The sequence below is a fragment of the Catharus ustulatus genome, chromosome 10 (assembly GCF_009819885.2).
Source record: "Catharus ustulatus isolate bCatUst1 chromosome 10, bCatUst1.pri.v2, whole genome shotgun sequence".
In the NCBI taxonomy this organism is placed as follows: domain Eukaryota; kingdom Metazoa; phylum Chordata; class Aves; order Passeriformes; family Turdidae; genus Catharus; species Catharus ustulatus.
Window position 1 is genome coordinate 3,935,242 of NC_046230.1, and position 22,784 is coordinate 3,958,025.

At 57.5% G+C, this 22,784-nt stretch overlaps 1 protein-coding gene across 22 annotated transcripts in view; it reads right to left on the reverse strand.

The window, feature by feature from the left end:
• Nucleotides 1-7: 7 nt before the first annotated feature.
• KIF1A (kinesin family member 1A) overlaps nt 8-22,784 on the reverse strand; it is a 40,413-nt gene continuing 17,636 nt past the window's right edge. For 4 of the 22 annotated variants that reach the window (XM_033068959.1, XM_033068957.1, XM_033068958.1 and 1 more), the window contains 33 exons: nt 22,202-22,281; nt 21,846-21,952; nt 21,210-21,293; nt 20,915-21,095; nt 20,761-20,833; nt 20,426-20,519; nt 20,166-20,314; nt 19,833-20,011; nt 19,609-19,746; nt 18,533-18,793; nt 15,158-15,276; nt 14,987-15,072; nt 14,567-14,705; nt 13,767-13,932; nt 13,356-13,446; nt 12,872-12,990; nt 12,669-12,724; nt 12,190-12,298; nt 12,017-12,083; nt 11,843-11,927; nt 11,437-11,542; nt 9,484-9,510; nt 6,520-6,634; nt 6,150-6,283; nt 5,947-6,008; nt 5,691-5,836; nt 5,230-5,442; nt 5,007-5,084; nt 4,591-4,715; nt 4,312-4,458; nt 4,003-4,195; nt 3,808-3,926; nt 8-2,790 (listed from right to left, as the gene is read on the reverse strand). In XM_033068959.1, coding sequence (XP_032924850.1) covers nt 2,748-2,790; nt 3,808-3,926; nt 4,003-4,195; nt 4,312-4,458; nt 4,591-4,715; nt 5,007-5,084; nt 5,230-5,442; nt 5,691-5,836; nt 5,947-6,008; nt 6,150-6,283; nt 6,520-6,634; nt 9,484-9,510; nt 11,437-11,542; nt 11,843-11,927; nt 12,017-12,083; nt 12,190-12,298; nt 12,669-12,724; nt 12,872-12,990; nt 13,356-13,446; nt 13,767-13,932; nt 14,567-14,705; nt 14,987-15,072; nt 15,158-15,276; nt 18,533-18,793; nt 19,609-19,746; nt 19,833-20,011; nt 20,166-20,314; nt 20,426-20,519; nt 20,761-20,833; nt 20,915-21,095; nt 21,210-21,293; nt 21,846-21,952; nt 22,202-22,281 — 3,891 coding nt within the window. In that variant the 3' untranslated portion in view covers nt 8-2,747. Of the gene's footprint in view, nt 2,791-3,807; nt 3,927-4,002; nt 4,196-4,311; nt 4,459-4,590; nt 4,716-5,006; nt 5,085-5,229; nt 5,443-5,690; nt 5,837-5,946; nt 6,009-6,149; nt 6,284-6,519; nt 6,635-8,035; nt 8,060-9,483; nt 9,511-11,436; nt 11,543-11,842; nt 11,928-12,016; nt 12,084-12,189; nt 12,299-12,668; nt 12,725-12,871; nt 12,991-13,355; nt 13,447-13,766; nt 13,933-14,566; nt 14,706-14,986; nt 15,073-15,157; nt 15,277-18,532; nt 18,794-19,608; nt 19,747-19,832; nt 20,012-20,165; nt 20,315-20,425; nt 20,520-20,760; nt 20,834-20,914; nt 21,096-21,209; nt 21,294-21,845; nt 21,953-22,201; nt 22,282-22,784 lie in introns of all 22 variants that reach the window. The other 18 variants (XM_042779615.1, XM_042779612.1, XM_033068964.1 and 15 more) reach the window with 7 other exon arrangements.

The window sequence follows — 22,784 nt, forward strand, 5'->3', positions numbered from 1 at the left end:
ACGGCAGTTGCGTTAAATGCGACATTTATTTCAGAACCGAACAAGCCTCACGTGCGCACGGACGGCCAGGACCCGCAGTACTGCCCCCCTGGCACACGGCAGGGAGCGCCGGCGGGATCCGGAGAGCGGGGAGTTTGGCCTCCCTCCTCCGCTGGCCCCAGCCTGCCCGCCGATGCTCGCCTGCCTTCCGTGCCATCCGCTCCCCTGTGGAATTTCCCTTCCGGTTGGGCTTATAGTCGTGCTTGAACCTCCTCTTTGCGTTCGTTGCCGAGGGGATGGGTGCCAGGGCCGTGAGGAGGAGCGCGGTGCTGGTCAGAGCGCTGCTGGTAAAGATGGCAAGGGGCCCGTGTACCGCATCCAGCGGGCAGCTCTGTTTCCTTCGGCTCCCACCTCCAGCCGAGCCGTCTGCTCTGCAGGTTTGCTGGCCTCAGGCAGGTTCGGCTCTGGCTGGAGGATGCCCTTCGGCTGGCTGCGTCTTGTCTGTGGCACAGGCAGCACCACACAGCCCTGGCTAGTGAACCTGTGTCTGGTCCCTGACAGACACTGGTCCTGTCTCTGCCAGAAGCTGCCTCCATTCTGGAAGAGCCTCCCCTCAGGTACTCCCTGTTTCTCCACCCTTAGCCCCTCCCTTGCACTGAAATTTGGGATGGTACCAACTAGTCCTTGCTCAGAGCACGGGAGCCAGGATGTTGCAGCCTGGGCCCCTGCATTGCCCCAGCTCAGCCTCTCTGTGCCTCCGGGCTGGCATCTCTTCATACAGAAAGGGCACAAGTCAGCCTCCAGGTCTAAAAAGGATCACAGAGATGAAAATAACCCAATTTGCTGGGGAGCTTGTCCTGGGCAGGGGAGCTGGGCTGAGAGCAGCAGCCCCACTGCAGATTTGGGCTGTAGTAATGGGGTAAGATGCCCATTTGGAGCTGTGGCAAGGCCAGGCAGAATCAGCATGTGCTCAAGAAGAATCCCCAAACTTTCTGTCACCTGAAATCCAAGCTAAAGGGTGCCTGATATGCAGCAAGGGGGCCAGTGCAAGCCTCTACTCCTCCCCACGTCCCTGCCTATCCGTGCCCCCCACAACACGAGTGTAACGAGAAGACAGCACCACGTCCCACACACACACACACACATACACACACACACACACACCCCACAGACAGTGCAGGGAGGTGCGGCACAGCCAAGGTGCAGCCGTGCTGGACGAGACAGCAGAGCTGGGGGTGCCTGGGAGATGCACGGAGGAAGATGCTCAGCTTCCGACACGGAGCTGTGCCAGATACTGCTGGCCACTTGGGAAGCCCTGAACAAAAACATCTAACCATGGGGGAGAGGTGGGAGAAGAGAGAGAGCTGTTGCTGGAGGAGGTGGGAAGCAGTGATGGTTGGAGGAGAAGGTCTTTTCAGCAAAAACACCTCCGATGTGGGAAGCGCCCAGATTAACATGCTGATGGAGGCAGGGTGGGGGGAGGTGGGTGCTCGCTTCTGCAGCAGAGGAAGAGTGAGAAAACACCAGCTAGAACACAAAAAAAAAGCCCCATTCCCACCCTGACACCCTTTGATCTGCTTTGAGTCTGTCACCCTGCTGGGAGAAGAAGGAATGTGCAAGCCCTTTTGGGAAAGGGCAAGAAGGATCCTGTAAGGTGGGATGGTCATTCCTAGTCATGGCTCCTGGGGAATTTTCCCATACTGCCTGAACCTCCACACTCCCTGCAGGGTTGGGATCCTTGGCATCCTGCCCTAAGAATGGGAAATCCCTTTGGATGAGACTGCTGGGGGTCCCAGGCTGGGATAGTGGAGGTGCTTTTGGTGGGAAAGGGTAGCCCATCATGGGGTGACAGACAGAGCCATACTCAGAGCTCTCCTTTTCCCTCCAGTAGGACCAAGATCCAAAGTGCAGTGACCCATCTGCAGGGACGTGGGTGCCCTGGCCAGCTGAGACCCAGAGGTAGATGGGACAGGTAGGAATTGCCTTCTTTGGGAAGACATGGTGGGCTGTCTGGCCACTGCTGAGGGGAAAAGTAGTTTAAGCTGTAGGGGAAGGCAAAGCAAATAGTTGGGGAAGGGCACAGAGTGAGGGTGAGAGCTGCACTGCTGCCAGGCACAAGCCAGGGATGTCCCGGGGAAGGCATCTCCGGAACCCCAGCCCACCACCAAGGCTCTCCCCTGCCTGGGGGAGGCGTTGCCTGGGGGCCAGGACTCAACTTAGGGGATTTTTGTGATGTAAATAGAAATAAATACTTTATAAATATAATCTTAAGGTACTGACACCTGATCTTACTCTGCTGTCTCTTGCAGAAACACCGGTAAATTAGGGAAACCCCACATCTAAGTTACCACTTTCCCTTCGCCTGAGGGCAATTCCTCCTGCTCTCCCAGCTCTGAGCTTTACTGCATTCCCATCTCTCTAGATCAAAGACCAGCTTTTAGCCAAAACCACCCTTCTCACTCCCTCCCCTCTGATAGGGACCTTTTTTGGAACGTTAGATGGTGTGATATGAAGGTCACCCACGGAGGGACAGGCAGAAGATGGCACGTGCACAAGGAATCCTGCCCAGGCGGGTCCAGGCTTTTGCAGCTACAAACAGAAGTGAGGTTCCCCTGTGAAGCTGTGAATCAAGACAGATCCTTCCATGGAGCAGAGAGCTGGGGCAGCAGATGGTGTGAAAGATCAGATATTAACATGGGGAGTCTTCAGACAGAATCAGCTTTCTTGATTCTGTTGGCAGACGGATGAGGTGGAGGGTGTTTTTCAGGTTAGATTCTCATCTGGGCTGTTCTCCTTCTGGACAGCTTGGATCTGATTTGGAAAACAAGGGACAAAAGGTGTTAAGAGATGTGGACAAGGAGAGGTGTGGACTCCCAGGTCCAGTGTCCTACCTCCAGGCTGATACTTGAATCCAGACAGCTGGAGGGATATAGAACTAAAGTCTCTTCAGCCACAGCACACAGATTTATGTGCATTTATTCCTATTCCCCTAGTTCTGCCATCCCTTGAGATCCCTTGAGGTGACCTCAAGAAGTCCATGAGATGGTCTTGTTGAGGAATGAAAACATTTAGTGCAGGTAGCTTGGTGTGCAGCTACGATTTTAGCTGCAGGGGTGGGAGCCTGAGGCAAGAGTCTGTGAACTGCCAATGTTTGGATAACAAAGGGCACAGGGTCCTGCGTCAGCCAGGAGACTAAGAGGGTGTAAAAGCCCAGGGTTTCCTTTGTTCAGGGTCCTTTCTCAGAGGCACCCAGCCCCAGCTTTTATTTTGTTATTGCATCATGATTAAATTATTTTAAGGATCGAGATGTCTGAAACTCTGCTATGGGAAACCTTTGACTGAGGAAACCTTGTCTAAGTGTGTCTGTGGTGAATGAAGTCAAGCAAGGCCTCTGTGGGCTCACTGGAACCACCTGCTGCAAAGGGGCCTCAGTCCCAGCTCAGGTGGTGCATGTGTGACTTCCAGAGTGGCTCCTGGACAGTCAGACAGGAAAGTTTCCCTAACAGTCTCAAAAACTCTGGGATGGTCTCAAGAACAGTGACAGGCCAGTGGCCCTGCCACCAGGCATGGATGTTGTTTTGGATGTTTGCTCATGGATGAGCTCAGCACAACACCACCTCTGTACCACCTGGAATCTGGCCCTAGACGGAAGCTTTTAAATGTGGATGAGCTGAATTCAAAATTAATATGGTCCAAGTTTTGCCAGCTGAAAACCTGTTCAGGCACAGCTCTGCACAGGAGATGCTCCCCACACCTGGGAGGGAAAGCACTGGGAGGCTGCAGATCCCCCCAGCAATGGCTTGTCTGCATCCCCCTTGCCCCTGGTACCTTATGGATCCAGCCAGGAGAGGGTTGAAAGCGTAGAGCCAGTCGTGCATGTCTTTGTCACTGCTCGCCTGCAGCAGGATGCCCCGGTGCTCTGTGCACACCGCAAATGTGTTCGGGGTCTGCGAATGGGAGAGCCAGCGCTTAGTCCTTCACTCAGTGGGGTGTGGGGAGTGGGGCTGGCTCCCAGTGCCCTACCTTGAGCATGGCCTGCTGGTCCTCACTGTACTCCACCTGGGCCTTGGAGAGGTTGAGGATGGCCCTCTCGACCGCATCCTTGTCCGAGTTGTAGATATAGACGTATGGGCGCCGGACCACCACGAAGCGTTTCACCCATCCGTTGGTGTGAGGCTCCAGGAAGTGCAGGTAGCCCTTTTTGGAGACGATGGGACTGCAGAAGGGATCAAGGTAAGGGGTGGGATACAGACCGTGAGGAGGTGGCAGTGGTAGGGCATGGAGCCCCTGCCCACAGGTGCTCTGCTAGCTGGCTGCCCCAGTTGCTCCTACCTGACTCGAATCTCCTGGATGTCGGGCACCAGCAACCGCTGGGGCTCCTTCTCCTCCTCAGGCCGGCGGCCTGGGGACTTCTTCGGCTCTCCTTCTACCACAGTTTCCAGATCGGGGCTCTCTGCCCTGGAGGAAACCTGGGGGGGTCTGGGGAAGGAGGAGAGGATGGAATGTAGGAAGAGTAATGGCTAGGGAACATCCATAGATGAGGACTGTGTCCCAGTGATACAGCTGCTCTGCTTGGGATATGTCACCAGAACCTCCCAGCCAGCTTCTTACCTGACCTCCATGGCATTGTAACATCCTTCCACCAGTGATGGGCAGGTTGAGGAGGGGGTGAGAGTGGTGACCCCAAGAGCTGGCATGGAAGGGTCTCTCATCAAGGTCACGGACATTTCAGACAGCTGTGGAGTAATAGAGGTGTGAACTGAAGTTTCTGCACCAAGCCAAGCACACGCAAAGGATCAGGTTCCTGCTCAGACAGGGAGAGGAAAGATCCCTGGCTGGAAGGTTCTTCTCCTGGCACAGTCCTGAGAGCCACCAGTTCTGGGAAAGACTAGAGCAAGCAGAGGGAGCAGACACCCCAGAGGAGGCATGACTTGTGCCATAGTGCCCATCTGGCCGCGACCCAGCCATTCCCCTGCCAGCCACCCTTGGCCCCAGCAGCCCAGCAGAGCCTGGGGCTGCAGCAGTACCTTGCTCTCACTGGCGCTGATGCAGACGTGGCTGTGGCTGTACTCCCTGTTGAAGGTGTGCGTGAGCAAGCGCAAGCACTGCAGAGAGAGGAGGACAGTGGGCCACGAGGCACATCCCACCTCCCGCTCTTCTTGGGCTTTCTCCAGCCACAACTCCCCGCCACCTTGTGGAAGCCACTTCCTGGCTTCCAGCCTGCAAGCTGAGCTTGCTGCAGGATGTTACCTTCACAGCCAACTCCTTCTGCCTCTCGCTGGGGGTCTCAGGGGGAGAGGTGCGGCCTTCAGGTGCACCATCAGCAGAGAGCGGGGAGGAGATGCAGGAGGTGCTTCGGGACTCAGAATCCTCACTGGAGCAGGGGGACAGGGTCTCCATGCCCAGGCGCTGGGTTGTCTCCAGCTTCTCACGCAGTAACAGGTAGTGTCTTGTCTTCTCCACCTGGGCACAGGTACCCAGGCTCAGGGATGGCCCTTCTCCCACACCCAGGCCCCTTAACCCCATTTACTCATTAGCTTTGGATGTGCTGGGACCTGGCTAGCAGCCATGCGCAGGAGTACTGGCAGCACAACCCCATCCCTGCCTCCTCCCACAACCACCATGGCTGTGCCATCCAGGGTGGGGAGTACCTCCAGCACCAGTGGAGCTGAATTGCACTGTTTCAGCCCATTGCTAGCCCAGACTCTCACTTCTTGCAGAAGGCTGAGTTTCTCCAGCTCCCACTGATGGTCAAGGATGAGGCTGTCACTGCGGGGCCGCCAGCCAGCCAGGTTCTCCTCTCCCCGGACATAGGCTACAGAGGTGTCCAGCACACGCCGGCGCCTTCTCTGCATGCCTGTGGGCACAGACACACAGCTGGGGGGACAGACACACAGCCCCTAACCCAAAGGCCTGGCTGTGCCCCCCTGCCCCAGCTGAATACCTGGGCAGAGGTGTGGCACCCACCTGGGCTGCCGGCATCAGCCACACGGCAGAGGCTGAGCTCGTAGACTCCTGTCACACGGTTGCTGTGAGCAAAGAGAGATGAAGCATTACTGGCTTTGTCCCATCCCTACACCCCAATTCTTTTAGCCACGCTGCTGGGATGCCCTAGAAAAGCTCCAGTCCCCATGGATGGCTCTCCTGTCCCCAACAGAGCATCCTGGTACCTCTCAGAAGCCCGCAGGCTGCCGCTGCCAAAAAGATTGCGGATGGAGCGTGAGGCAGGAAGTTTGGCATCCCGGGAGTAGAAAACCATGCAGAAGTCTTTGGTGATGACGGCGGGCTGAGTGCAGTTCTCCATCTGCAGTAGGGCAGAGGGAGGCAATCAGGGGTGCTGCAGGGTGGCAGCCCAGCAGTCTCTCCCACCCCTGTGCCCAGCAGGTTCCAGTCCTGGGGTCCCACACAGCCCCCAAGCACCAGTTTGAACCCTGCAGCCCACAAACACCAGCTAAGGAAGGGCTCACGCTGGCTGCACCCCAACAGCAGGGGAAATACCAGACTTTGTTGATGTATAGTGACCCCAACCAAGGTCCTTGCCTCGATGTAAGCTGACAGGGTGATGTAGATCTTCTCCCGGTAAGGGGTAACACGATTGAGCAGCAGCGAGTTGTGCATGGAGCTATCCCACGCCGCCTCAAACTGGTAGAAAGTCCTGCCAAAAAAACCCAGCAGGACCAGTAAAACAACCTCCCTGGAACCCCTGGCAGGTGAGCAAGGAGATGTCATTGTGCCCCCCACAGCGCTGCAGCAAGCCTGCAAGGACACACAGACATGCATGCGCAGTGGGGACAGATGGGGACAGCCACTCCAGAGGACACAGGCTCAAGGCAAAGGGTACAAGGCATGGTGGGAAGAGGACACGGCACCCTTGAAATGGCCAATGGACCGGGTTTTGGGGAGGAGGGACCGCGGGAGGAGTGGGGGGCTCAGATGGGGTGCAGGCAAGGCAGAGCAGGCTAGGAAGGCAAAGGAGGGCAAAGGAGGGTTCATGCCCCACCCCTGTGTTCAGAGCAGGGGTTGCCACCCCCAGTGCACCCAGGCCAGTCCCCAGCATCCAGCCTGGGGCACAGCACCCCCCAGTCCCTGCCAGGAGCGGCTGTCGCCATTTGGGTAATGATGGCCAGAAGGGAAAGGAGGGAGGATGCTCAGCACTGGGGGTGTGCTGCCAGCCCACCTCTGGGAGCACAATCCCCCCACCAGCCAGGTACCCTTCCCCAGGGCTGGCCCTGGGCCCCAGTGAGAAGCTGGGGACAATTATTTGGTGGCTGGCCCCTGTCAGGCTGTCTCCCCTGGCTCTTGCTCTACCCTCATTGCCAGCCCCATTCCCACTCTGCTGCCTCAGGCCCCTTTGCTGTGTTTCCCATGGCTCCTAGGCTGGGAGAAGGAGCAGGGGACAGCTGGTCCCACTCATCCATGCCTACAGGATCCCAGAGAGGATGGCACAGCTCACCCAGATCAAGAATGGCAGCTGCCTCCTTGGGTTGAGCAACCAAGTGTGAGGAAGCAGAAGTGGCTCTGGTCAGACAGCATGGGGGATCCCCATTTCACCCCCTGCACCATTCCTGGGCTCCCTCCCGGCTCAGCCTTGGCTTTACGGTACACCCACTCCCCAAAACCACCCAGAGCTGCTGCGGCCCCGGCTCCTGCCTGAGCATCCTCAGGAAACTGTGTTTCAGCCATATCTCAATGAGAACACTCCAGCACGTCCCTGAAGCAGCATCCAGGTGGCTGAGGAGCAATTTTAACAAGAGCCAGGGCAGCCAGAGAGAGTAGGGAGACGTTCTTGACTGCAATTTCCCCCATGTTGGAAGAAGAGGGAGAGTGACGCTTCCAAAAGGTGAATAAAATACAAAACCCCACCAGTGTGAGACACAGCCAAGGCAAAGGATTGCTTTGCAGACATGGGTTGCTTAAGAAAAGAGCGCTCCCCAAGGAGAAGGAGGAAAAGAGGAGCCTCAGGGGAGGGGAGAAAGAGCAAAAAGCAAAGGGAGGAGGCAAAGGGGAAAAAGAGAAAAGCAGGAGGGACCAGACCGAGCAGGTGCGCGTGAAATACCTAGTGTCATTTCCCAGCGAAATGCTATAAGTGGAAGGTGACCCAAGGACAAACACACACATGTACACACACAGAAAAACGACAGGTCAGAAGAGCCCCTGTGGAAGGGACTCGCACATAATAGCACCGCCGGCCAAGGCAGCTCCAGCCTAGTTGGACCCAAAATGGGAACCAAGAGGAGCTCAGCAAGGGCAGACAGAGGCTTACCAGCCTGGGTGAAAACCCTCTGCCTCCCACTTTCCTCATGATCCAGCAGCTGGGAAAGAAGCACGTGTGCTCCCTATGCCCTCAGCTCCGCCCTTGTGCCATCCCAGGGCAAGGAGCTCCCACCAGCGCAGTCCCCTGGGACAGTGCCAGCTGGGGGATGAGATATCCCACTGCCACTTCACACAGCAGGTGACTTCTTGGCCATCCCCTGGTCCACAAGGAAAGCATCACTGTGCTGAGAGACCACAGGCAGCTCAGTGTGAACCCACCTCTCATGAAGTGGGGGCTTGGATCAATGCTGTTTCCACTTTCGTGCACCCTGGCAGGGGACAGAATGCTTCTACAGGGACAGCACTGCCCTCAGACATCTCTGAGCACACCCAGCTTTGAGTTGCTGTAGGGATAACAACCTTCAGGCACAAGTTATGTGCCAGGGCTCGGGACACTCCATCCCTTGTCTCCAAGACACTTCTTTTGCCATAGGCCACAGTGGTGGGCCCTTCCCTGAGGCCTCAACAATGCTCCCATCCAGAGGCTGGTGGCACATCCACAAATCTGGCACCTCTCGTGCACGTGCCAGACTCACCCAGAGGTCCCAGCTGAAGCCTGGAGCCCCCAAACAGCAACTGTCCCTTTGCACAGGGGTACAACAGTCTGTGCCACATCTGCATCCACTGTCACACCTGCATACAGACACACACTGTCCGTATGCTGCACCTACACACACACAGGACAACCGTGCACAGGGTGGGCAGCTGCTGCCACACCAACTGCAGTGCTGCCATCATTACCAGCTGCCCAGGAAGGGGCAGGACAAGCCCCAAAACTTCCACTGTCCTCACCAGCCCTGCAGCTACTCCAAGCAGCACCAGGGGCTGAGCTGGTACTGAGGCAGGAGACAATGGAGGGACTGGCACACTCAGTGCCAGATGCCAGAAAAGATGGGAAGAGTAGCAAAGTCAAAAAGCAAGAATAAAACCCAAATCAGGCAATGGAGACGCAGGCGTGCGAGGGGGAGCGGCAGCCAGCCAGAGCGTGGCCCAAACGAACAGCAAAAGGGGGCGAGTGAGCAAGAGGTGCCAGCGCAGGAGGGAGGAGGGATGGGGCGTGTGGAGGGATGAGGGGCTGGATGTCCAAGTGCTGCCTCTGGCGGGAGTGAGCGTGCCGAGGCAAGGGGGTAGAAAGAAAGAAAGGAGAGAAGAAGGAGGGGTGGAAAAAAAACCAATGGAAACAAATAATACCTAGGCATATCCGAATCAAGAAACTGCCTGCGAAAACACAAAACAATCACATGGTTAGTGTGGGCTTAGATGGGCAGTAGCAGCTGAGGGAAGCGAGGGGGAACCACAGGCGCTGCCCCCTGCGCCTCCGCCCTGGGCGCTCGATGCAGGGGTGGGTGCGTGCTGAGGAGAGAGCTGAACTCTCCCAGCCTCTTCCTGAGTGGCTCCGGGGCGCTGGGAGGCTGCAGAGGGGAAGCCAGGGCTGCTCCAGGCAATGGAGGCTGCGTGGCACAAGGCAGCAAAGCGGGGAGCGCAAGCGGCTGGGAGGAGGGTGAAGTGGGCGCTGGCTCTGCTCTCTGCCTTCCTTCTGCCTGTCCTCGCAGCTGCAGGGTGAAGCATGCATGTCTGCATGTGGAGTGGAAGTGGGGGGCATTGCAGCTAGCCACCCCCTCCTCCCCCTGCCTCACCACGGGCACGCTCCATGGAATAGATGTGGGACAGAAGTGAATGTGCACCGCTCTGTGCCCCCAGATGGGCTCCCAGTCTCCATGCTTCTCTCAACACCCCAAGTATCCCCCCAGCCCGAACTGTGTCCCCCAGTCCTCCAGGACTCACGGGGTGGAAGGCAGAGCAGGAGGCACATCCCTCCTGCCAGGCTACCTTAAGGCATGCTGAAGATCCCATATGGCTGCATCTGGGATCAGACAATCAAACAGATCAGGAGCTGACAAAAAACTGCGCAGCTCCAAGAACCCGCAGGTGCCACGGCCACCCAGCTCCCAGCAAAAAATCCATCACCACTCCACTGGGCTGGGCCCTCCTTATCTGACCATCCCCATCTGGCCTCCTTCTGCATCCCCAGGGCTGACAAAGTCTCCTGGTTCAACATTTGCACGCGTGCTGACCCCAGGACTTGCCTCTGCTGCCCAGATACTCTAAGGTTGCTCTGACATGTCCAGGAGCTGCTTGAGAGTGCTCAGGGAACCAAATTCTATCCCGACCCCCATCATTCCCCCAAAAACACCCTGCCTTGGGACAGGCTTCCTTGGGACAGTGCTGATCACAAAGCAGATGAAGGAAAATGTGGTCCCCATTCCTCGCCAGGATGTTCCTACACCAGTGACCGCACAGTCAAGGACCAGTCCTGCTGCTCCCAGTGCTGGCAACAACCATCCCTGCCTTGTCGCAGCTGCCTGCATGCACACATTCTGGCCAGAGACCCCCACCAGTCCCCCGAGTTCCACCAGTGCAGAGGAGAGCTCTGCCCTCCATACCCACGACTCCCCCTGCCACTGCAGGACTCACACAGGGAGATTTTGGAGATAAAAGTCTTCTGTTCCCACTTCTTTCACACCCTGCCAAACCTACAGTGGGAACACCTTTAAGCAACCTGGTCCAGTGCAAGGTGTCCCTGCCCATAGCAGGAGGTTTGGGATGTGATTATCTTTAAAGTCCCTTTCAGCCCAAACCACTCTGTGGCTCTATGACAGTCCCCTGGGATAGGCAGGAAGGGATGGCATCCCTGAAATCACCCACAGTGGGTGGGAATGGCTTTCCAGCATCACTTACGCACAGATAAGGATCTGCCATGGGTGCCAAGTGGCCTTTCCAGCAATTTTGCTGGGACACAGGACAAATAGCTCTCCACTCTAGCCATGGAGTTGGGACATCCTCCTGGCACCAGCACCAACTGCCTCCCCGTGCCAGCCCATCACAGCCAACACCAGAGAGCAGGACCCACACACAAATTCCCTTTAGTGCCCTCCCCAGCACAGCAAGGCCTTGGGGAGGAGGAGGAAGAGGGTTGGCAGCCCTGTACCCCAAGACCCCATGCAGCTTCAGAAAAACCTTTCCTCAAGGCGGCAGTGGATCAGCAGAAGGGCCAAGAGCCTTCCAGGGGACAGAGGGGATGCTACTCAACCCCTCCACCCCTCACCACAGCAGGAGAAGAGCAACAAAAAAAGCATCACGCACCGGTCATCCTGGGAGGGGTGGATGTAGCCGGAGGAGAGGATGTTCAGGGACAGAATGTTGGGGTCAATGAGTGACTCGTCCGCTTCTGGGGTGTTCCGGATTCGACCTGCAAACACAGCACAGAGTTGTCACTCTGAGGTGACAGGCAGTGGCCCTGTAGGGGTCCCTGTGAAGGCAGAGGCAGACTGCCTGTCTGCAGCCCCCTGGCCATTCAGCACCAGAGATCACCAGTGGCTGAGGGGTGCTGCCCACACAGTGTCACCTACCAGGCAACCACTGCTTTACTACTGCAGGGCAGGAGGGGAGACAGGGCATAAAGATCCATGTAGGAACATGGAAATGTGGGCAAGAAATAGTCTGAGAGTATTCCTGGGAGCTCAGTGGGCTGGGGGCTGGCTTGGCTTACCCACAACCAGCTCCCGTACTTCCTTCCAGCGGATGAGGCTGCCCGTTTCATGCACCAAGGTGACACTGATTCTCCTCTGGATGCCCTGAGATCCACGAGGCCAAAGAGAAGGGACAGTCATTAACACAGGTTCCAGCAGGACTCAGCTAGAACAGCATCTTGGGCAGAGAGTACCTGATGGAGGAGGAAGGTCCCATGGCATGGCATGCCTCCACGGTGGTCCACAACAGCAGGGATGTAGCTGGAAGAGAGGATTGCAGCATGACACAGAATCCTGCCAGCCTGCCCAGAGGTGCTGAGCACTCAGCAAATCCCTCTCCCCTCTCCCCTCTCCCAGCAGGACTTACTCTCCATTGGCCTCCAGCTCACAGATCTCAAAGAAGACCATCAGGTCGTACTTGCACTGGCAGGGGCCAGCAGTGGGCCGAGTCATGGTGCTCAGCTTTGTTGCAGGCACTGCAGAAAAGACAGGTAAGAGGTTGAGCCTGCTGCTGGCACTTGGAATGAGGAATATGATGGCAGGGAAAGGGCAGAGCAGGCAAGGACCTCAGGGCACGCATAGAGGCAGCAACAAGAGCCTCATCCAGGGGCAAGGAACCACCACCCAGGGCAAGGAACCTCCTCCCTGCTGCTCTGCAGGAGGTGAGATGGGGGCTTTCCATCTGTTGAGCACTGTGGAAATGAGTGTCTAGGGCTTTCCAGTGCTGTGGGCCATAGTATGTTTTGTGGTGCCTCTGGGGTCCTAGATGGTCCCTCTGGGGAAGGGGACACCCACCCAACATGGGAACTACAGGTGGGCACAGGAGTGGGAGGCTGGGTACCCCACCTGGTTTGGAGAGTGGCATCACACGCGGGAAGTGGCGTCGGGATGGCCTCAGCGGGCTGCAGAAAGAACCAACTTGGTTACAGCATCCCCAGGGACCCCCAAACCCAGCCAGCCCCACCTATGCCTTGGGGCCAGCCTGGCTCCCCAGACAGCACACTGCACCAGAAGCACAGCAGGGGCTGGGGGTGCCCAGATGTGCCCACCTCAGGACATCCTTGCAGAGAGGTGGGAAGGGGTGCTGCTGGTAATGGCCAAACACCTCAAACACAATTGGCTGGCTCTTGATGTATTCGATGAAAGATTTTGTCACCTCCACAGCAATCTGGAAGAGAAAGAGCTGCTGAGCCACTGACAGGACAGTTTAGCTGGGAAAGAGGACGGAGCCAGCAACAGCACCTGGGTTGTGGAGGGGTGTAAGACTCAGTCCCCTGCATCCCTCACCCACTCCTCCCTCCATTCAGGGATGCTCTCCCCACCAAGAACACTGCAGTGAAATCCTAGCCTTTTCAGGTGGACGACAGTGGCTTTTGGCGTTTTTCCTGCATCTAAGCCTGGCTTGACTGAGTGTCTGTGAGGGGCTACGAAAGCCTGGAGGAAGCTGCTTCCCTGGGAGAGGATCCAGCCAATGGCCCTGCAGAGACCCCAGCAACTCCAGGAGCAAAGGGGTGGTGGGAAAGGGGTACGCACATTTTGGACATGGTAGAAGCCCAGGGGTGGCCCTCGTCCTGTGTTCTTCAAGGGTTCTGTTGAAAAGGCCTCATCGTGGCGGTGGATGAAGCTGTGGAGGGAAGGAAGGTTGTTCAGGGGCTGTGAGATGGGGATGTGCTGGAGCAGGAAGGGGAGTGAAAGCAAGGGACCACAACAAGAGCCTATTCCCCCTGGGGCTGGCACAGGGCTCCCTGAAACTGATGGGAGTTTGCTTTTGCCTTCTGCCAGTGACTAAACAAGTGCTTGGGCAGATTTCACAGCCTTTAGTTTTGCCTCCCCATCCACCAAGGGCTCAGAGGTGGAGGAAACTTTCCAAATTCACCACGAGCCCCCAGGTGATGGCTGGAGCTTGGTGGAAGGAGCAGGGCTGTGGGGCACTGGGGGGCTCACTTGAACTGGCAGAAGATGTCAGCGTATTCTGCGGAGATGCTGGAGGCTTGCAGGACTGTCACACGGAAAGTGAAGATGCTGCCCAGCTTCAGGTGGTCCAAAGCCACCTCCAGCGGCCCATCTGATGCAGGCTTCTCAGGACTGTCCAGAAGATCCTCTGGGGTCACTGCAGGGAGGAGGAGGCCCTTAGCAAGGTAGGGTGTCTTCCCCTCAGTGTTAGGAACATTTAGGAGCAACACTGAGATGCTGGAGCATGTCCAGAGAAGGGCAACAAGGCTGGTGAAGGGTCTGGAACACAAGTCCTGTGAGGAGCAGCTGAGGGAGCTGCGGTAGTTTATCCTGGAGAAGGGGAGGCTGAGGGGAGACCTCATCACACTCTCAACTCCCTAAAAGGAGGGTGTAGCCAGGTAAGGGTTGCTCTCTTCTCCCAGGCAACCAGTGACAGGACAAGAGGACAGTCTTGAACTGCACCAGGGGAGGCTTAGGTTGGACATTAGGAACAAGTTCTTCACAGAAAGGGTGACTGAGCATTGAAAGGGGCTGCCAGGGAAGTGGTGGAGTCACTGTCCCTGCAGGTGTCTAAGAAAAGCCTGGGTGTGGCACTCAGGGTCATGGTAGTTGACAAGGTGGTGTCAGGTCTGAACCCAATGATCCCAAAGGCTTTTCCCAACCCGACTCTGTCACTCTGTGGTTCTGTCTGCCAGCAGCCCCCACTGGAGCAGTGAGCTCTCAGTGCTGGGGAGAGTGCAAGGGGCTGGGTGCAGGGAGCCACCCTCACAGTGCCTGTCACACCTCCTCACCTGCACAGGTGTTGTTGTTGACCTCATCAGCAGAAGGCCCCACGTCGCTGACCTGGCCCTGACCTTCCACTATGCGCAGCTCCTCCTGAGAGGTCCCCGAGCGAGACATCCCGACAGCTGGGCACGACTCCGACTGGAACTATGCCAGGAGTGCAGTTCAGGGTGGTCCTGCTTGCCCCACCACCAGCATCCCAAGCACCCAGGCACCTCCAGCTCTCCTCTCCCACCCCAGGGCAGCCCCCCCGGGACATGGGTGAGAGCAGGACGCACCAGTGGGTGCCCAAAACCTTGCTCTCCCTGGTGAACCAAAAACACATTATCTCCACCTCTAGGAGCCTGGAGTCCCCATGGGGAAGCACTGAGGTGGCAGGCAGGGATCTGGGGTCCATGGGCATCCACCAAGAGCCAGCCCCACCTTACCTTCTCAAAGTGCTGGTCATCAAAGGAGATCTTGGCCGTCCCCGATTGCCGCACACCAGAGCCATAGTCAGGGGCTTCTTCATCCGCTGGGGGAGGGATGGGGGTGAGCCAGCACAGAGGGTGCAGGGGGTGCAAGGGGCAGGTTTTGTGTGTGAGGGGGTTCCCTCCTACCTGAGATGGCCTGGACAGCCACGCGCAGGAAGCCCTTCACCTCGCCCTTCTCGCTGACGATGGCCACGCGGTGCACCAGGGGCACGGGGTAGAGGAGGTTGCTCAGGTAGACAAAGGCCCTGCCAGAGAAGGGGGGGACACACAACAGGGGGGAGAGCGGTCACTGCTCCCACCCCTGAGTGCCCAGGCACGGCTGGCGTGGCCGGCAGCGGCCGGGTCCCAGGTCACTGCTCAGGGCGCGACCGCAGCGCTGCAAAGCAAAACTAAAGAGAAGGCAGCCAGGGCCAGGCGAAGGGGCTGGGGCAGCGGGCAGGCAGCGTGCCATGGGCAGGAGGGTGGGCAGGAGGGTGGCACACGCCATGGACAACACCACAGGACACACCAGACCTGCAGACCTCTCCGACTGGCACCTCCATGGCAGGCAGGAGGGGAGAGGCCTGCGCTGGTGCCACCGTGAAGCCGTAGGGCAAGAGGACCTTCTGTGTGGCAGAGAGCTGGAGAACTTGGGCAGGAGGTGCTGCAACACGACTGGGGGGGCAGCTGCAGAGTCACCACGGGGAGGACAGGGGCAAGACAGGGGGAAGGAAGGGCGACAAGGGAGATGGAGGCTGTCAGGAGCGAAGGAGGTTAGAGGACAAGGTCCTGGACCTCCAGAGGTGAACCTACTGGAGGTTCATGGCCCTGGTTCTGCCTGCAGTGTTGGAGACCACTGGGAGGGAGGCTGCACAGTGTGGCAGCATGAGGTTGTGCATCCCCCCTCCCCATCCCTTCACACATATGGCTTCGGGGTCCTGGGTCACCTGCCAGCATGTCACAGGGATGGACAAGGCCTGGCAAGTCTGAGCCTCCCTGCTCTCCTCTGCAGCATCCAGGTTACCATGCGAGGTGCCACGCCAGAGTCCAACACAATGGCTGCCCTGCGTCCCTGTCAGCACCTCCTGTCAGGCCGCTGCTCTCTGCTTCTCCAGCGTTTTGAGTCCTCTTCGTGCTTCCCTCCACCTCGCTGCCAGCTTCCAATGGTCATCCAGCTCTGGCCATGGTGGCATGCTGTACCCTCCACAGTGACAAGTGACCTTTGGCACTGAGCTCCCTGCCAAAAGGTGTGAGTTAGCAGCACCACTTCCAGCAAGATGGGGCGTGGGGTGCTCAGCACCTCTCCCTGGGGCACCCGTCAGCATCTCGACATGCAGTGGGGCGGGATGGAGCTGGGGGCTGGCCAGGACATCTCTGCTTCAGGAGGCTCCTATGAGGGCTGCATCTCCACGTGGCTGATGTGCTGCTCAGGGCATCCTAGCCTCATAGGAATCTTCATATTCAGTGGCACCCCAAAGTGCCCAGGGGGCTCTTGCAGCCCTGCACTCGCACCCTGACCCCCAAGTCTGGAGATTGCCTCCTGCTCTGGTGACTCCCATTGACCTTCAGCCGCTCCTCGAGGCTCTTTCCACCCAAAGGACTCAAAGGACTGTGGAAGCAGGTGATGCCAAATCATGATCTCCTGATGGGCCTGTCTCAACCCATCTCTTCTCAGATGCCACTGGGAACGAGTGGTCAGACCATGCCAGGGCTTCCCAGCAGGACCTCGTGCCTGGGGCAGAGCCCTGTGAGCACAGGGAACTCTCCAAGCGCAGGGATCTGTGAGTGCCCACCCACCCGAAATCACAGGGCAGCTGGAGTGGAAGCAGAGGACTGGAGAGGGCAGGGAAGAGTGGGAAGGGGCAGGCAGGGAGGAGGGGGACAAGTGTGTCACTAGAGGAAGGAGGGCAGGGACACTAACCACAAGATTGGTGAGGTGCAAAGATGGCATGCTCAGATCAAAGAAAAGCCTTTCCAAAGGAAGACAAAAGTGAAATAACCCCAATTTTTGCTAAAGCTTTGAAGAGATAGAGCCAGCAGCTAAAAAAAGAATAAAAAATCCCTTAAAATAACCAAAATTTAAAAAAAAAATTGAAGAGAGAAAGAGGGAGAGAAAGAGAGAAGGAAGGAGAGAAAGAGAGAAGGAAAGAGAGAAAGAGGGAAGGAAAGAAGGAAGCGAAGAAGGAAAGAAGGAAAGAAAGAAAATAAAAGACAAGGATCCAATCATAAACCAATCCAAGCACACTTCACAAGAAATGTGGCCGGCAGAGCTGCTGCGTGGGGAGCCAAACCCAGGGCAGACTCAAAAGAAGTCAGGAGGCACCAAGCTCTGGGGAACACATCCCCATGAGTAGGGCTGCTGCCACAGGGCCTTATTTGGTTTTTTGAGGTGCCCTTGAGAGTTCTGGGGTTGTTTTGAGATTTTTTTTTTCTTTTAAATAAGGAAAAAGGAAAAAAAGAAAATAAAAGGGGAAGAACCCAGCTCTTTCGGTCTGAGGCTGCAGGACTCTTACCCCACCTCCACCCTCTCTGCCTGCTTTGAGCCCTCCTTCCCACCATGCTGCCTGGCTCTGGCACACCGAGGAAGAGGAGCCCCAGCTCACCCAGTCAAGGAGCCCCTGCCTGAGGCACAGGCTCTCAGAACAGCTCCTGGTGCACCCCCCCTTGGGATAACCCCAGAGAAAACTGGCAGCTCCTCAAACCATTCTAGGGATGGGCAGATGGTTCCAGGTTTGGTGGCACAGCCAGGTTTGGGGCAGCTGGTGGGCTTCTCCAGGCCAAGGCTGACGGAGCCCAAGGGGGTCTCCAGCCAACAGGTACGAGAAATCAAAGTTTCTTGTCCTTGGCTCCAGCTAAAGAGGAGCTGGAGCCTACACCCAGGTGCCCACAACCTCCCTGGACATCTCCTATGCCAAGTTGGCAGGTATGGCCCCAAGCCAAGCACTGGCTAGAGCTGGGAAGAGCAAACACTGCTTTTGGCACTCTGTTCTGCACCTGGCTCTCCACTCACTCCCCTCAGCTTCATCCCCCACAACCACCTGGGGACATCCAAGCCTCCAAATTCAGGGGGGCTCACACTGACCAGTGCAGCTGGGATAGCCAAGGCAGTGCCAGAGGCACATTTGAAGTGCCTGTGTGCCCCCAGCTAGCAGCACCACAGGGTCATCCCAAGCCGGGTGGGAGGTGATCCTTGCTGGGACGGAAACTCCCAGAACCGAAACCCTCAGCTGGCTCCCCTGATTCCTTTGTGTTGGAGACACAGCAGAGCTCCCCTTCTCGGGGCTCTCCCAAGAAGGTACCCACATAAAGGAAGGCACCATCCCTGCCATCCCTATGCTTGTCACAGCCCTACCTCAGCTGGAGCCTCATCACCCCGCCGGGCGCCCGGGCTTGGTGGCAATCCCAGCCGGCCACCCCCTGCACCTCCGGGATGCCCCGGACGTGGGAGTCGTGTCCAAAAGCAGTTCCCTCACGCGAAAGAGCTAGGTCCTTCCCGGCATGCTCTCCTAAAACCTCACCAACCTTCCTACTAAACTGAACAGGGGGAAGCGGTCGTAAAATGGATCCCGGCCATCACACAGCGGGCACTCCGGAAAGATGTCTTCCTCCAGGTCCTCCTCCTCCTCCTCCTCCTCCTCCTCCTGCCCCTGGTGCTGCTCGTCAGCAGGCTCGGTGATGTCGGAGTCGGGGTTCGAGAAGGTAGGGGAGGGGGTGAGATCAGCCATGCGCTCGCTCATGCATGTGTTGAAAAGAGGAGAGCTGTTGCAGCCAGAGATATCTGAACTAAGGTTAGTACAACAAGATAGAAGACATGTTAACACCAGCTGTTCCAAACAGAAAGAACAGGAATTTTGCTTTTTTTTTTTTGTTTTTTTTCTTGGTTAGGTTTTGGGGTGGGTTTTTAGTCTGCTTAAATCAAAGGACATTGGGAACAAAGACCTGCCCATCTGGTGTATCTCTAAAGCCACCAACAGCCCAACAGCCAGACAAAAGAGCAACCCATGGAACCAGTGATGTTGGGGACTCCTTCTGCTGGCATTGCAGGGAGCACAGGGACAGAGCAGGTGGCACAAAGGCTTGCCACTGCCCCTGCTGCTGGAGAGACTCCCTCCTTGTGCTACAGCACGGGGGAATGCCTCCAGGTCACACAGCTCAGCCCCCTGCTCCCCCTGCCCCAGCCTTCTTTGTCCAGGGTGGCCCATCTTCACAGCTGGCACTGCCCCGTTCCATGGGGCGTGCAGGAAGCGCACGGACACACGGCACACACCATACAGACAGACGCTCGGACACCAGCGCGTGCACAGGGACACATGCCCACCGCCGTGGAGCTCACACCAGCACGGGCTCCCTGCCTGCTGGACAGCCACACCCCCCAAGCCTGGAGCCCGCGGCTCTCAGCACTGGGTTACAGCAGGCAGCAGAGCATTGCCAGCAGCTCGTGGGTCCCTCGGGGCGCTGGCAGCCGACACGGAGGAGAGCATCACACCGGAGTCCCACAGCGGGGTGAGTGCCCTGTGCATGGTGGGCAGCACTGGCAGCATCTCCTGCAGGGCTACCTGTGGGTCCCAGCCACGCTTCGAAGGAGCCAAAGCGCTCACCTGCCCACCAGCCTGAACCAGGGAAAGCGGTCGTAGAAGGGGTCTCCGCCCGTCACCACATTGTCGCAGTCCTCAATGACACTGGAAGGCACTTCTGCTGCTCGGTCATACATCTCGCGCATCAGGTCCAGGCGCTGCCTGCAGGGACAGGGGATGCCCGTGGTGGCAGTGAGGCACAGGGCTGTGGCACCCCAGCCCTCCTGGCACAGCCATCTCTCACCCACCTCAGCTTCTCCAGGGTCCAGTAATGCGTTGCCCCGTTCTTCTGGTCCTGCACCTCCACAGCCACAATGGTGCGGGGGAACGGCCGCTTCTCCCGGTCCTTGGCAGCATCGGGGGGCAGCAGGTCGGGAGGGAGAGGCGAGTACAGCGTGTCTGTGAGGAGCACAAACTGGAACTGGACCTGGAGAGGGGCAGAGGAGCTGGTGAGACACCTGGGAGGGCAGAAGGCTTCATGTGCTGCTTCTGGGGAACTCTCCTCAGCACTTCTGGCTGCCTGTGCTTGTAGCCTGTGCTGTGGGTGCTGCAGCAAGCCAGAAAGGAGCCCAGCCACTCACCTTCTTTTTCAGCTCCACGCTGATGGCATTGGCTTCCTTGAGGAAGATAGCATTGCCCCAGAGCAGGTCACGGAGGGAGGTGAACTGGTACCACTTCCACTTCCTAAAGGCCCAGAGGGCGAGCTCGAATTCCCGCTCTGTCCACTGCACTGTGGGGATAAGGAGGGACAGTCATCCCACTGCCAGGACACTGACCCACAGTTCACTCTTTGTGCTCCCACAGAGAGCATCAAAACCTTGTGGTGGCTCCCAGACCTCACCTTCATCCTCAGGTTCTTCCTCCTCCTCATTTGCCTCAGGGTAATACCTAGAATCCATCTGTTTCTGCAGAGCCTCCAGTTTGCTCTCATAGTCCTGGGGGGAGCAGGAAGAGAGGTGATGCAACCCACTGGTGTGACCTTCCCCATGGTGCCACATCACACTCCTCTTCCCTGCAGGAACACAGCCTCCTTCTGGATCAGTGCTCGTGGTGACAACTCCAGGAATAACAGATTTGCCCTTGTTTTCAGAACACAGATCCACCCCACACAAACATCTGCCAGGATTTCAGCTATGCCTGGGCAGCCTGAGAAGGAGCTGTGTCCCAGCCACCTACCAGCCTCTGCTGCTCCAGAAGGTAATTTGCCTCTTCCCGCTCCCGCCGGTACTGGTCCTCCAGTTCCTGCAGCCTGGGTGGAAATGGGGAAGGAGAGGATGACCAACCTGGAAGTGAACACCCAACTCCCCAGTAGCTCAGGCCATGCTCTCACCGCTGCTCCATCTCCTGTTTCATGTCGATGCCTTGCTTCTCCAGCAGCTCTCTCTGGGCAAAGGCCCAGTCCACAGGCTCTGCGGGGGTCTCGGCGCACGGCGTCCGCTCCCGCTCCTGCCGAGCCTGCTCGGGGTGGTTGAAGCGGAACACGTGGCTCTTGCCCATGATGATGCGGTTTCCTGCAGTGTGTGGTGGGGGAAAGGTGCGGGTTTAACATGGGACAGGTGCAGGGCCCCCATGGCAGGGAGGGAGTGGGTTGGAGCAGCTCTGGTGTGCCAGCCCCAGGGACCCACCTGAGCGCAGGATGCTGGGCTCTGTCACCTTTTTGCCGTTCACATAGGTGTCAGCACCTTCACAGGGCTCCAGGGTCACTATCACTGTGGAGATGGTGGGAAGGGGAGAGGGGAATGAAGGTAAGGGGGAAGCAGAAGGATAAATCCTGCATATCCTGCTCTGCTGCTCCAGCAGCCTCAGGAAGGGAGAACCAGCCCAGCCACCACCCAGCTAACAGGACTCAGCCAACCTGATGTTAATCAGAGCAGTTCAAGGAATAAAGGCAGCTGGAGACTGCATGTGAGAGGAGACCAGAGCCTCCAGAAGGCAAATCCATCCTCCCCAGGCTCACCTCCCACAGCCCTTTCAAACCCAGGTTCCTGCCATTTTGGGGGTCGGATTCTGCTCCACATCTTGAGCAGGGGAATAATCTACAGTCTGCTCAGCCATCCTGCCCTGATCTCACCTTACATTCTCCTCACACGCCTTGTGTGAGCTCCCCTCCCAGCCACCAGGGATGTAGCTCGTGTGGAAGCATGGAGAGGCCATGCAGTAAAGCCTAACTAGTTTGAGGAGGGCAGGGCTGGGAGCAGGGGCTGAAGACATGCAGAGGGATGGGTCCCCAGAGCAGGGAAGCCCCTCCAGACAAGCAATACCTTCACCACCAGTTTTGGTGTCACTGCGGAACAGGCAGTGCTCTTCTTTAATGAAGTGCCCACTGAGAACGATGTCCTGCCTCTTCTCAGCATCTTCCCGGCCAACCCTGCAGGGGAAATTCAGCTCAACCCTCCCTCAAAGCAGCCCCTCCTGAGTCAGCCCCCAACTCATCCTTGGAGCCAACAGGAGAAACCCTTGGTGCACCGCAAGACCAAAATCTTGGGGATTTGCACTTTGGGGATGCTTTTGGGAACAATACCCAGCCTGGGGACAGCTGTCACCCCACTGCCCACCTGGAGAAGTCAGGTGGAGTTATGGACAATGCTCCCAGAGCTCCATGGGTCCCAGCCCTCACCTTGTTATCCCATCCTTGATGTAGTAGAGAAGACACTCGGACATGAGCGGATCCTCGTTCAGGTTGACCAAGTGCGGTGTCTGGAGAGACAAACAAAGAGTCATCCCTGTGTGCCCTGCCTGCCCAGGCACTGAGGGGTGCTCTGGAGGAGGTGGGAGCTCAGCAGCACTGCAGGCTGCCTCTGCACAGGCTCTCCTGCCCTCTGTATCTTCAGGGTGACACATCCAGATGGGTGCTTTTCCAGGGGACTGCAGAGAACTGAGAGGCTGGCATGAGGATGCCCTGCTTCCACAAGGTTCCTTGCTTTCCTCCTCACAGGGATGAGTCCTAGTTACCCTTCCTCTGGCCACCTTTGAAAATTCATGTTCCAAACAGGACCAACACAAAGCCAAAGCCTTCCCATGGGGAGTCCCTGATATGGCTCAGAGTCTCCTGGTGCAGGACCCCTCTCACCTGTGCTATGTATCATAGAATCACGAATGGTTTGGCTTGGAAGGGACATAAAAACACATCTTGTTTCACCCCCTCCTGCCACGGGCAGGGACACTTCCCACTAGCCCAGGTTGCTCCAAGCCCTGTCCAG